This window comes from Sorex fumeus, unplaced genomic scaffold (assembly GCF_029834395.1).
Source record: "Sorex fumeus unplaced genomic scaffold, SorFum_2.1 ptg000115l, whole genome shotgun sequence".
Classification (NCBI taxonomy): domain Eukaryota; kingdom Metazoa; phylum Chordata; class Mammalia; order Eulipotyphla; family Soricidae; genus Sorex; species Sorex fumeus.
The window spans coordinates 10,992,506-11,007,667 of record NW_026606172.1 but is presented as its reverse complement, the minus strand read 5'-3'; the positions used below and the strand labels follow the sequence as shown (position 1 = coordinate 11,007,667).

General features: G+C 40.5%; 1 protein-coding gene and 1 non-coding gene across 2 annotated transcripts in view; one reads left to right on the top strand and one right to left on the bottom strand.

Annotated features, from left to right (window-relative positions):
* The window catches only part of GBE1 (1,4-alpha-glucan branching enzyme 1), a 334,927-nt gene that overhangs the window by 219,668 nt on the left and 100,097 nt on the right, over positions 1–15,162 (bottom strand). The window contains exon 3 of the mRNA XM_056135449.1: positions 479–594. Within this exon, the coding sequence (XP_055991424.1) occupies positions 479–594 (116 nt within the window). The remainder of the gene's footprint in view (positions 1–478; positions 595–15,162) is intronic.
* LOC130043213 (U6 spliceosomal RNA) lies at positions 6,758–6,863 on the top strand. Its single transcript, XR_008795339.1, has one exon. It is a non-coding gene; the product is annotated as a U6 spliceosomal RNA (small nuclear RNA).

The following is a 15,162-nucleotide window of genomic DNA, read 5'->3' as shown; positions in this document are numbered from 1 at the left end:
GTCTGTTCCTAAACGGCACAGAGCTCCAGCAGATTACTGTTCCCCAGAGTTTCAGTCATCACAAAACCATCTTTATCAACATTCTTTCAAGGCAAAAATTCGAATGTGAACTGATTCAAATATAGGTTCTATTTTATATTAAATTTTCCCTTTTTCTACCTAAACTTTAACAACTACTCAATCACTCATTTAGATAAAGTTTCAAAATTCGACACATGTAGTAATACAACTAGTAAGTTTGTTGCATTACCAACAAGACAACAACCCTGATCTAATACATTACAATGTGCAGATGCAATCCTTCAAATTTTCCTGTACTCGAGTATTTCTGTTTCTCCCACAATTACCATTCATCAGTTTATGTTTGAACATTATAAATGAAACTTTACGTAGAGCTAAAAGCAAAAGAATCAGCAAAAATATAAATAAATAGAGAGAGAGAGAGAGAGAGAGAGAGAGAGAGAGAGAGAGAGAATACCTTTAACTTGGATCCATGAGGTATTACAGGAGATTTATTCTGTTTAGGTGGAATACGTAGCTCCCATTTTCCAAAATCCAGTTTTTGATAAGGATATGAAAATGGATTCCAATCATCTAAAAAAAAATAAGTAAATACTTATTTAAAGAATTTAAACAAAGCAGATGCTATTTGTTCAGAATCACAAGAAACCTAAGCTATTAATCAAACTACGGTTCCTTATGATGTTTGGGGGAGTCACACTCAGAGTCATAGAGATACCTTGGCTTGATGATTGAAGACCTCAGTAAGCTGGACATCCAACCTAGGCCTCCTGCGTACTGAGCACATGCACAGCCCTATCAGCCCTTCAAAAATATATTTGAGGGGCCAGAGTGATAATACAGCAGGGAGGGGATTTGCCTTGCATACAGTCAACCCAAGTTCCATCCCCGGTATCCCTTATAATCCCCTGAGAAACACCAGGTACAGTTTCTGAGTGCAGAGTCAGGAGTAATACATGAGCATTGCAGGTGTGACTCCCCCCCAAAAAAAAGTATTTGAAAGTTTTCTTTTTGCATCTTAAAAGTAAAAATGACAATATTCCAACTGTCCTTTCAACTGTGATACTTTTAACAATATAAATGGTGGCCTGAAGACAGTGAAGAAGTTAGGAGGCCTTCTCCCAAACCACACATCATTCCAGAACCACATGGTCACTGAGCATCACAGAGTCCTTCCCTAGAGGCCCTGCAGGGGTGGCCCAGAGAACCCCTGGCACCAAGCAGCACAGTATTCTCAGCAATTGTTTGAACCACTGGCCCGGTTGGCAAGTGCCATCAGTGGGGCCCCCAGCCCTTCTGAACACTGTCTGAGAGATACAATAAATAAATTAAACACAAATAAACAAACACACACAAAAATTATAGTGTTTTTTAAGAAATATCTAAGAGATAGTGTAACAGTACAAGTACAATTCAGATTAAATACTAACACATATATCCAAATTGAGAATAAAAGAATATAAATTAATGAAAATCTTACTACATTATCCAACATTACATTTGAAAGAACTGAGTTAAAATTCAAAGGAAAGTTTCCTTCCAACAAAAAGGTAGAAGTAGGGACTACATAAATAGTATCACTGTCACTGTCACTGTCCTCCCATTGTTCATCGATTTGCTGGAGCAGGACCAGTAACATCTCCATCGTGAGACTTTGTTGTTACTGTGTTTGGCATACCGAATATGTCACGGGTAGCTTGGCAGGCTTTGCTGTGCGGGAGAGATACTCTCGGTAGTTTGCCAGGCTCTCCAAGAGGGGCAGAGGAATCGAATCCAGCTCGGTCGAGCTGGCTGCGTGCAAGGCAAACGTCCTACCCATTGTGCTATAAATAGTATAGGGTTAAAAAATTTTCCCACACATAGCCAACACTAGTTTGATCCCCAGCACTGCATATGGTCCGTTAGGCACTACCAGGAGTAATCACTGAACACAAAGCCAGCATAGCCAAATGATCCAAAATCTAAAAATAAATAAATAAATAAAGCAGGAGCATAAACCATGGGGGGCAGATCCTGCATAAAATCCAAAGTGAGCAATAGACCCCCAATACACATAGCACTGTTATAACACTGTCCTCCTGATGTTTATTGATTTGCTCAAGCGGGTATCTTGCTGGGCTCTCCGAGAGGGGCGGAAGAATCAACCTGGGTCAGCCGAGTTGGCCACATGCAAGGCAAACACCCTACTGCTGTGCTATCACTCCAGCCCCCCCCCCCCCATACACATATGGGAACTAAATATATAATAGAAATTGGTATTAAAATGTAATGAACAAAGGACATAAATAGTATCACTGTCACTGTCACTGTCCTCCCGTTGTTCATCGATTTGCTGGAGCAGGACCAGTAACATCTCCATCGTGAGACTTTGTTGTTACGTGTTTGGCATATCGAATATGAATAAAAAACACTAGATGTTTCTCAATCATTAGCAGATAATGCTCTGCTTATTAAGGAACAAACACTGATATTTTAAATATACTCTCTTGCAACCACTGATACTTGAAATATACTCTCTTGCAACCTCTGCACACCTATGCCTGTAAAATACACATTTACACTTATGTAAATAATGAAACAAATTATCTAATAGCTCAAGAATCATCAGATGAAATATAATGCCTAATTACAATTGTTAAAATTGCCAAATGGTTAGAAGAAAACATAGAACTAGTATCACTGCTCTCAGCTTTAAACTTGTCTATAAAACAAGACCTAAAATCTTCACAGAGGCTGATAAACTTGACTCCAAAAATTAGAAATTTATACTCATCAATTCATAGATGCTACACAGAGAAAATGACAAGACAAGACGAACTACCTAGTAAGAGAATGCATTTGTAATGGATGTACACAAGAGGGAAAGCACCAAAGTATCTGAAGAACAAATACATGTCAGTGAGAAAAAAAAAATCAAATTAAAATGTAGGTGTATATGCTGCCTGTGTCCATGCATTGCTACCAAGAGCATGTGGTGCCTGAGCATCTGTGTCACCTGCATGTCCCCTCCAGAGACGGGAGCTTTCATACTTCAACACTGGGATGTGTACTAAGGCTCTCTCTCTACTATGGAGTCTTGTTCTCTCTTGAGAATACATGCACTTGTCACCACCCACAAACACACATACACACATCTAGCATATACCCACACTCTTCCTACATTCTCAAAATTTCCAAGTAAAACCTGTTTATACTCCAATAAATAAACAAACATAAACAAATCTATTCCGGGATAACACATAAATGGCCAAAAGACATAAATAATTATGTTCCTATTCATTCCTAATTAAGATAACAGAATGCCACGAGATACTGCTAGATGAGAAAAAAATACCAAGTTTGAAAATATCTCATAAGGATGGATTCAGCACTGCAATTGAAGGCATACATTGGCTAAAATAACTTGGCGCTATTTAATGTAATTAAAGATTTGTTAATTCCCTGGCCCAACATGTCTATTCCTAGATAGGACTGTTAGTAGGTAAAAACTTAAGGAAATCTACACATTTGTGCACAAAAAAAAATCTGAAAACCAATCACAAATGTCTACTGAAATATCAAAATTTAAATCAGCTATAAAATGTGCAAGTATACTGTGGGTATACTTAAATAGCACGATGTCATAATAGTATATAAACTGAACAGAGTGAAAAAACGATATCTATATACTCAAATAGCAAAAACATAAATGTTCATTTTAAAGAGTAGAAGGATGCTATCAAGAATATATCAAGTTCAAGATGTATTCAAAATATTATTATATAACACTTATTGACTTACACTGATGTATGCATGCAGTAAAAACATCAACAAGGAGTGGGGAAGCAATTTTTTTAATTATTATTTCTAGTCAGAAAACCTCCATCGTATCTGCTATATTTCATTTCTCAAAGTATGGTATATACATACAGACACTTATTTTTTTCTCTATTAGTTAAAGAAGTACAGTAACAATGTACTGTTATGACATAAGATTATGAATGGAAGAGATAACTGAAGCCTTAGGAAGCTGTTGGTACAGCATGGTTTCCTCCCTTACACACCAATTTGTTCACCCCTTTACCTCTAAGGATCTTCACTTTTAGCCAGTCTGAATATGGAAGATAGAGTTGGAATAAAAAACAATAATGAGTAAACAAAATTTAAATAAAAGTTGACTAAGTAGGGGCTGGAGAGATAGTGCAAGAGTTTAAAGCACATGCCCTGCACATGTGGCCAATTCAGGTTTAGTCCCTAGTGCCACGGCTCCCCATTCATCCCCAGCCACGGGAGTCCCTTAACACTGCTGCATGTAGTCCTAGAAGTGCTACTGGGGTAGCCTGATTAAAGTGCAGAAAGCCATGCGGAGATGGTCCGGGCCACCAAAAAGACCATCTTGCTGGTCAAGCAATGACTGCTGGAGGATGACAAAGGGCAGTTTGACTCCTCTGGCAGGAGATGCTGAACCCTGCCAGGGAGTCTCACTGGGTATCACCAGGTGGCTGGTTAATCACAGCACTACCCCGCAGGAGCCGAGCTGCATGCTATCTGCAGGTCTCACACTGGCTTAGCATCCTGCTCGATTAGCTGAGAATCACTGGGTAGGGATTCCATGGGCCAAAGGGCCAGCAACAACAAAGTTTATTAAATAGTGTTGCTCTGTTTCAGTTCAAAATACCTGGCCAAAATACTCACCCCTGCCATGACCTACCCAGTTTCTTCCTAAAGTGGTTTTCCCCATAACAGAAATAAGAACACTAGATGTTTCTAAATCATTAGCAGATAATGCTCTGCTTATTAAGGAACAAACACTGATATTTTATATATACTCTCTTGCAACCACTGATATTTGAAATATACTCTCTTGCAACCTCTGCACACCTATGCCTGTAAAATACACATGCAATTGAGAACCTAACACAATTCAGGCTGCATTACTAAAACCTTCAAGCATTTCTTACCAGTTCCTTACTTGCCATCATGAAGACAATCTGAAAATAGCTAAGGCAGTTTTATCTTCAAGAGAAGTTCAATAAATACTGCATTAACATATTCTCCTTCCCTTAACAGTCTCAAGAACACACACACACACACACACACACACACACACACACTTATAAGTCCTTTAAAAACAGAGCTCAGTGTATAACTAGAGGCAGAAAACATCTGAAATAGATATATATGCGCAGTGTAGCACATATGTTTATTGATTTTTTTTCTGTTTCGGGACCATACCTGGTGCTGCTCAGGGGTTACTTCTAGCACAGTGATCAGCCCTGGTGGGCTAAGAGAACATTATGGGATGCTGGTGATTGAACCTGAGTCAGCTGTGTGCAAGACACATGCTCTACCCACAGTACCAGCACTCCAGTCCCATTTATTGTTAATTTTTAAAATAATTAAGACAACAAATTTAAGACAAACTATACATCTTTTCCTGGAATCTTAGATATAAAAATAAATATCATAATTCTTCATTTCATAATTTCACAATTCATAAATTCATTAAATATTTGCTGAATACATAATGGATGCCTTTCTCAATGACAAACTCAATTCCAGTGTTCTGACTGGCAGACCAGTCGCATCAAAGAAAGGTCAAGTCCAGTTACAATACAGAAATTGAACAGTAAAAATTCATAATGCACTATCCTCTAAAAGTTCAACTATAAATGAAGCTGTTAGCTTGAAAGTGAAACTGCAATTAAATGAGAAATTTCCATATGCATATTTACCTGAAAGCTATTTACAATATTATAAAAAAAGATTTTTGATTGTCAGGTTTTAGTTTTTTCACTTGAGTAAGATCTGCTTGCACAAAATCTTAATATTTCTATAAAGAAAAATACTTTTGCAGAATCCAACTTCTATCTAAATCTCTTCAAGTACATGTTGTCATTCAACATTCTCTCCTCTTCCATAGTTTCACTTACCTCTTCAGGAACTAATATATTACGTAGCAACCTTCTCCTGGAGAAAAATAGGTATCAACTTTCACTGCTATATTTTCTATTCAATCAACTTTCAAGTCAAGATTTAGAACATCCTAAGAAGCACTTCAAATGAAAATCTATCACTCTCATAAGTAACACAGAATATCCTAAAAAGTTTCCAACTGGAGAGAGAAACAAAGCTGCAAGGCACACCTGCATGAAACAATTTCAGATATTTGGTAGTAACAATTCTTTTCCCATAAAGGAGCCTAAAATGGGTTTACTAAAAGAGTTGTCAATAAAGTCAGTTTTTCTCCATAGGTTACAGAAAACTAAATCATAGAACCAGAATCATGAAAACCACTAGATTTGGGACAGAATAGCTCAAGGGCCTGGAGCACATGCTTTGCATGTGGGAACCTCAGGTCTGATTCCTGACAAAGTGCAGTTCCACAGCAGTGTTAGAAGTGACCCCCATAGCTCTCACTGGGAGTATCTCCTGAGCACTAACAAGTATAGCCACAAAACAAACCAACAGAATCTCCTTTAGCTTTAGAATTGCTTTCATAAAATATTAATCTCTGAGTTATGAAAGAAGAAAGCATCACTAAGGTATGATTGTAGGAACCAATACTGGACGTCAATAGTCAAAATTAAGTAAAAATTAAATATAAAATTATTGATTCAAACATAACTAATGTAAGAGATTGGGGAATTTAAGTCAAAGTTTTTATATAGAAAAACAAGAAAAATTATAAATTAAAAAGAAAATTTAGGGGCCATTATGTTTTCTACAATAAGAGACATTAAACCAATCATAACGAGTGCTCGCTACGCAGCACATATACTAAAATCGGAATGATACAGAGAAGATGAGCATGGCCCTTGCGCAAGGATTACATGCAAATTTGTGAAGCATTCCAAATTTTTGTAACAAAATAAGAGACTAACAACCAAGAATAGCAGAGAAAAGCACCAGGAGGTTTACTCCATGGCTTGGAGGCCAGCCGCACACTCTAGGGGTTAAGGCAGCTCAGATAGAGAAGGGAGCACCAAATAAAGGGTGCTGGGAAGATCCACCCAGGATGGGAGAAGCATGCTGAAAAGTAGACTATAGACTGAACATGATTGCCACTCAATTCCTCTTCTGCAAACCACAGCACCCAAAAGGAGAGAGAGAACAAAAGGGAATGTCCTGCCACAGAGGCAGGTTGAGATGGGGGGTTGGGGGGGGGGTGGGAGGGATACTGGGACTGGTGGTGGTGGAGAATAGGCACTGGTGGAGAGATGGGAACTCGATCATTGTATAACTGAAACCCAAGCACAAAAATTTGTAGGTCTACAACTGTACCTCATGGTGTTTCACTAAATTTTTTTTTAAAAATAATAACTAAAGTAACAATAATAATGAAATAAAAATTTTAGCCACATTAGATAGATAGATGCATACATACATACACATATACAAAGACAATACACTAATAGAATCTGAATACTCAAACCTTCTTATTTCAATCTTAGATTGTTTATCCTAAAAGAGAATTAAATTGTTATATAATTAATATAGTTTGCATTCTTAATTAGGCCTCAAGATGTCAAAAACATTCCCCAGTGAACAGACTATGCGTTAATCCACGCCACAATGTCTGCCCAGAGGGGAAAGGGTGTTGGTCCCTTCCACCTTCTTCCCTCGGGAAAGATGGCAGCCTCTTGGGAGCCTTGTGGAAAGCCAGGTATGAGCCAGTGGTAATGGGGCGACTAAAACCTCAAGGGAAGGGGGGGATTCCCAGCTCATCCTTCACGCCCTACCGAGGTCACCAGTTGCCCCCCAGGAGCGGCTCTCCAGCACGGCCATAGCTCCAGAGCACAGAAACCAATCTCTTAATTAACTGACTCTCAGTAGAAATACTTCCAGGGTTAATAAGTAAAATAGCAGAAATCCAAAACCTCGCAGCCGCTATTGCGCAATAGCGGCCGCACAACATCATTTAATTCTTGAACCCAGCTGTAGAAAGCAAATCATTTCACAATGCTTTTTCAGCATGTCTGATTTTGGGGTGTAAACTCTAAATAATAATGGTGCATCTTTTTATCGAAACAATGAATCTAGTCAAAGTAGATAGAGTGTTAACTAGAATTCATCTGCCTCATAGGCATTGGGAGGGGTGAGGGGTGGGGGTTTATTGGAGTTCTTCGTGGTGAAAAATAAGTATTGGTAAAGGGAAATGTGTTTGATATTTGCATGACCGGCTCCCTCGGCTCCCGGCGGCAGCCGGCCCCAAGCCTCACGCCCAGAGTAGCGGCGGACAGGGCGCGCAGCGAGTGTTAGTCTTTAGGTCACACCTGGGTGATGCTCAGGGGTTACTCCTATGCTTGGGAGACCATATGGGATGCCAGGGATCAAACCCCATAGGGCACCTTCAAGTACTGGATTCTTTACTTAGTTTCAGGAATGAACTTCAGGTGGTGATTCATATGGAACATCAATTTTCTCAGAGTTAAGTGAAAGTTACTGGCTTATTAGTTAGCTGCCCCCGCGCCTGGCTGTCCTCACTGGGGCCCCTTGGAGGTCAGCGGGTTGAGCTTTCCTCCCCACCCCGACCAGGGCTCCGGCAGCCAAAGACCTCCATGACCAGCCACCACCGTGCTGAGACCACTCTCCGCACACATGAAGGTACCGGCAGAGGAACAAAGGCAAGCAGGACCCGGGACTGAGATCTCCAAGCCTACTCAGATCGGAGCTGAGAATCCTCCCCCCAGATCCTTCGAATTCCAGTAGGCAGGGGTCACACCCACCAACAGGACCCCTGGCGCGGTGTAATCCCATCAATGGCCAAGACTCAGAGACTATAAAACCCAGATCCCGGAAGAGAACAGCGCAGTCTTCTTCCCCCGCGCCTGGCTGCATGTCATCTTATCATCTCATTCCTACTTTGGACAAACTGGCAGGCTACCGAATGTAACCTGCTCACACGGCAGAGTCTGGCAAACTCCCCGTGGTGTACCCAATATGCCAAATACCAGTAACAATGTAGGGTCTCATTCTCCTAACTCTCAAAGAGCCTTGAATATGGCACTTTTTAAAAAAAATCTCAGGGCTAGGACGAAGGAGACGTTACTGGGGCCTGCACAAGGCAATCGACGAATAACAGGATGATTGTGATTGTGATTGTGATTTGCATGACCGAGACCTAAACCTGAAAGCTTTGTAACTTTTCCCACAGTGATTCAATAAAAAAATAAATTAAAAAAAATTCCCCAAAACTTTTGATAATTTTTTTGATGAAGTACAAAATACACTGTAGCACTGTGACACAGATTTGATTCCTCCGCCCCTCTCAGAGAGCCTGGCAAGCTACCGAGAGTATCTCACCCGCACCGCAAAGCCTGGCAAGCTCCCCGTGACATATTTGATATGCCAAACACAGTAGCAGTAGCAACAAGTCTCAATGGAGACATTACTTGGCCCGCTCAAGCAAATCAGTGAACAATGGAAGGGAGGATAGTGTTACAGTGCTACGAACTACACATTCACAAGTTTATAGTTTACTAGTTCTCAAATTTCAGTTCACTAAAAAATCACCAGGGTTTGATAAACCAGATTGAACCAGATTGTCGAGTCCTACCCTGAGAGTTAGGGTATGGAAGGGTAGGTAGTTTAGGTAGTCAGACCTAAACTCATTAGGTCTGATTAAAAATTCCCATTTCTAAAAATTTCCAGTTGATGGTGATGGTACTAGTACATGGGCCATACTTTTGAACTAAAGAACACCCATTTCAAAAGGTATGTTCGTGTATTTTCTATTTGATGTTTTGTCATTGATTTTCTAGATTAAATTAAACTTAGACAATCAAATAAAAGTTTTATTACATAGGCCAAGAACATTATGAAATTAAAAAGGTGTTAATAATCCTTTAAAGCAAACAGTACATGAAAATTAGCACTTGGGCTAGAGCGATAGCACAGCGGGTAGGGCGTTCACCTTACAAGCGGCCAACATGGCCGACCCAAGTTCGATTCCTCCACCCCTCTCGGAGAGCCCGGCAAACTACCGAGAGTATTCGATATGCCAAACACAGTAACAATAAAGTCTCCAATGGAGACATTACTGGGCCCGCTCGAGCAATAATTTGAAGCTGACTACAATAAACAAACGTTCAAAACAGCCAGTGAGATATGGATTACAGAACAGATTTGAGACACTAGGATTTTAAATGTGTTTATAGGAGGAAACCAACATTGGGCAGTTTGAACGTCAAGAGATAATATGGATTAAAATTATTACTAAGTATGTTTTCGTACTATCTTCAGAAAAGGTTTTCTATGGCATGATCCATAGAAAATTTATTCAAAATTGAATAATAATAATAATGAATTGAATGTGTTTACAACAGGGGGCAATGGCCATGGTACCTGGTCAGTATTAAGGAATAATAGAGCTAAATGTCCAAAACATAGAGTCAACAACACTGAAATCATAATACCTAAACTTTAATAACCAAACTTAAAAGGAAGCCTATCAGGATGGCAGGCTAGGGGTGGGATAGGAGAATGAACATGGGAAAAGTTGACAATGGTGGAGGGATCAGTGATGGAACATGCCATATCAAAAATGCAACTATGAATGATTTTGTAAATCATATTGCCTTAATGAATTAAATTTAGAAAAATAAATTAATTGAAAGCTTTTACCTTAAAAGTGGCATTTAATATTTGTAAATGTTAATATATTAATCTGTCTTTCTTAGCATGTCACCTTTTTTTTTTAATCATAATCACCACATTGTGAGGTTTAAGGATTAGACACCCACCAAACAGAGTGTGAATGTGATTTCAGTTTGGGTAAAAAATTTAAGAACGTGTTTTCTGCCTGTATAAGTTATTTCAGGTACCATTTTCTAAGACATGTGATGTATATCAAGTTTAGATAACTACACATTTAATAGATATTTCATTAAAATTCACCATCATATTTGATAGGCCAAAATTCATCATCATATTTGATAATGCAAAAGATTCTATTTGTTCACAGACTGAAAAGCAGCAGACAAAATTTAAATCGAGATAAGAAAAAGAAACGATGTGTGATGCAGTTTAATATGAACTGCAAACACTTTCGGCACAGGCGATCAAACATTAACTAAGGTCACTGTATCAGGCGCAAAAACTCTATATTTATCTCCAACTCAACAACCTTTCTTTTTCTAATGTAATAATCCTCACATAAAATTCTTAAATGTCAGCCTACTTCAAATATTCTCAAACTCTTTAACTCAGAAAAGTACTTAGTCACTTCTGTAGAGTTTCTGAGTTTAATATATATTTCTCTTATGCATGCTAATGATACCAACTTAAATTCAATGCAGACACCGATGTGCTGAGGAGCATGGTTTGATCACTGTCAACTCTTGACACATACACACTGTAGTGCCTAAGCAGGGAGATTAAGATTCCTATGAATGCAGCAGCTAATACTGATATGTATACTCATCTATACTGCATACAACAGGCTGCACGCTGATTTGTATACTGGTCTATACCAATCTGTGTGAGCAAGCTGTCAGATTGGTAAGGCATTTCTTATCTGAAATTCACTCCTAAGTAATAGTTGTGAAATAACTCATATCACCTCTTTGAAGCAAGTAAGCACATTCCACATTACACAAATATCCATAGCATGCATACTTTACAAATAACTATTAATGACTGTCAAGATAGAAATTTGGGAGCTGATCTCATGTCACTTTATTCCCAAGGAATACGTTATATTGAACTAGACATTCCTCTGTCATTGCTATAACACATATTTATGAAAGACCATACAACCTCTGATAGTGATAGTGGGAAAAGCAGTCCTTTGAGCTTCTTTTTTTTTTCTTTTGGGCCACACCCAGCAATGCTCAGGCATTACTCCTGGCTTTGCGCTCAGGAATTACTCCCAGCGGTGCTTGGGGGACCATATGGGCTGCTGGGAATCAAACCCGTGTTGGTCACTTGCAAGGCAAAGGCCCTACCTGCTGTGCTATTGCTCCAGCCCCTTGAGCTTCTTGTCTCCTATCAAATAATTTTCCTCTCAGCTAGTTTAAAGTTATTTTTCTACAATTACAACTAACAGGTAATACCCTGAAATTGACCTTATTAGTACACCCTACATTTGGGGTCTGGAGAGAGACATGCAGAAATTACTATTTCCTTACAATTTATGTAACATGGATACAATAATTAAGGTTTACGTTATTTATGTACAAAATTACCATAGCCCACTCCATCATCTCTAACTCAACTACAATGACAGCTTGTTAATCATTTTTTTTAATATAAAGGTAATGGTTTGTCACTGTTCAACACTTTTTATTCACTTGTTTTATCTCCATCTATTTCAGAGATCAGCGAGATCATCCAATATTTGTACAATTCTTTCTTGACTTATTTCTCTTAAATTGAGTTCCTCCAGTTCCATCTGATTCAGTGAACTAAATTATTTCATCTTTTCTTATAGATGTATAGTATCCTATTGTATATATATGTGTATATGTATATCACTTAATCACTTAATCACTTAACTTCCCGTTAGTCGTCGATTTGCTCGAGCGGGCGCCAGTAACGTCTCCATTTGTCCCTGTCGCGTGCTAGTGTAGCCCAATGGCATCTCTTCGCTCCGGGAACATGGAGGGCCTCAAACCGATCGTTCATGACCTTGACAAAGAAGTCTGACCATCTGGTAGGTGGGCGGCCACGCGGTCTCTTGACATCCCGTGGAATCCAATCAGTAACAGCTCTAGTCCAACGGTCGTCTTTAAATCTCATTACGTGACCAGCCCATCTGATTTTCGACACCTTGGCAAATGAGACAGCGTCCCTGATCCTTGATCGTCGACGGATGTCAGAACTCCGGATTCGTTCTCTCATTTGAGTGAAACGTGATATTCCAAGCATAGCTCTTTCTATTCTTCTTTGGGAGACCTGAATGGCGTTCTCATCTTGTTTGCATAGGGCCCAGGTCTCTGAGGCATATGTTAATGCAGGAAGAACAGTGGAATCAAAGAGATGTGCCCAGAGCCGGAGGTTCTTCGTCCTCTTAGCTATTTCTTCGACGTTCTTGAAGGCGTTCCAAGCCACTCTCTTCCTCCTGCGCAGCTCGGGTGCCAGGTCATTTGTCATGCTGACCTCTCGACCTAGGTACACATAGCTGTTGCATTCGGAGATGGTCGTTCCATTGAGAGCGAATGGGGCATCAGGAACAAGGCTGTTTCTCATAAACATTGTCTTCGTAAGATTCAGCTGTAGTCCTACCTTTCCACACTCACGGTCAAAGTCGGCCAGCATTTGTGCCGCTTGGCTGATGTTTGGTGTTATTAAAACAATGTCATCAGCAAAGCGGAGGTGGTGTAGTTGCCGACCATCTATCTTCACTCCCATTCCTTCCCATTCCAGTCGTCGCATGATGTTCTCGAGGGTGGCACTGAAGAGTTTTGGTGAAATGGTATCACCCTGCCGCACCCCTCTCTTGACATCAACGATCACTTCTTTGTAGAATGGTGAGATCCTGGTAGTGAATCCGCAATACAGCTCACGGAGGATCCTGATGTATTGGGCTTGAATGCCCTGATTGGCTAGGGCTTCAATGACCGCTTCCATCTCAACAGAATCAAAGGCCTTCTTTAAATCAATGAACGTTAAGCAGAGCGGCATCTTGAACTCCCGAGAAACCTCAATGAGTTTGGTTATCGTGTGGATATGGTCGATGGTGCTGAATCCTTTGCGGAACCCTGCTTGCTCACATGGTTGTCCTTCATCTAGTGTTCTGCCAATCCTATTCAGGATGACTCGAGTGAACAACTTGTAGATGACAGACAATAGGCAGATCGGGCAATACTTGCCAATGTCATGGATGTCTCCCTTCTTGAACAGTAGTACGGTCCTGCTGGTTTTCCATTGAGATGGAACCTTGCATTCAGACAGGTAGCGAGTGAAGAGCCGAGCCAGTGTATTGATGAGTACTGACGGCAGGTTCTTCAGGTGTTCAGGTCTGACCTTGTCTGGGCCGGGTGCTGTTTGCTTCTTTACTGACGAAATGGCGTGTCGGATTTCGGAAGGGAGAACGTTGGGAACGACATACCCATCCTGTGGAATTTGGTATGTCGGCAAGTGGACATGGCTATCGAAGAGATTTGAGTAGAAGTCATGGATAATCTTCTCCATTGCCGTTCTGGAGGATGTGATGGATCCATCAGGACGTCGGAGGGCAGTCATCTTGGTCTTATAGTTGGCGAAGGACAGGCAGGCGTTACGAATACTTTTCCCGGCTTCTGCCACATCTACCAGTACTTCTGCTCTTCTGTCTTTGAGGTCTTCCTTGATCGCATCTCTGCACTGCTTTGCAAGCTCGGACATTAGCTTGCGGTTGCCTGAGGCATGCGCCAAACCACGCTGGCGAATTAGCTCAAGAGTTTTCGAAGATAGGCGACTTTTTGTGGCTATCTCTCTCTTGGCGTTCCTCGCACATTCATGGAGGTGCTGAACCAGTCGATCATATTCCTCGTCAATGTTGTCAACAATGGCATCTTCCCATGTTGCCGCAATAGTACCAAAGAGTTCCCAGTTGGTGGTCATTCTGGGAGTTCTCTTTTTGAACTTTGCAGCCCTTTCTCCCCGCTCTGTGAAGTAGAATTTTGCACGAAGGAGACGGTGGTCCGATCCCGTTCGAAATTTTGGGACAACAGCGACATCAGTCAGGCAAAACCGTCGATTGGATATGATGTGGTCTATTTCGTTGTGGAATCGTCCACCGGGAGACTCCCATGTCCATCGTTTAGATTCTGCCTTCTGGAACTGTGAGTTACCATGAATGGTCTTGGTCGACATGATGAACTCAGACAGTCTCTCACCCTGTTCGTTCCATTCTAGGCCATGGGTTCCGATGTGAAGTTCTTCAGCTGATCTTCTCGGTCCTATCTTGGCATTAAAATCACCCACAATGATCTTGTAGAAGGTGTGGTCTTCTTTATAGAACTTCTCTAGCTCCATGTAGAACTTCTCGATTTCTCTTTCATCATAATGAGATGTTGGTGCGTAGACAATGAAGATAGAAACTGCAGGCAGTGAGCCACATCTATTCAAATGTAAACGTCCGATTCGGGTTGTTAGGCATTCAAATGAATCAATGCTCTTGGCCAAGTTTGTGTTGACAAGGACACCGACGCCTCCAACACCTCTTTTATCGCATGT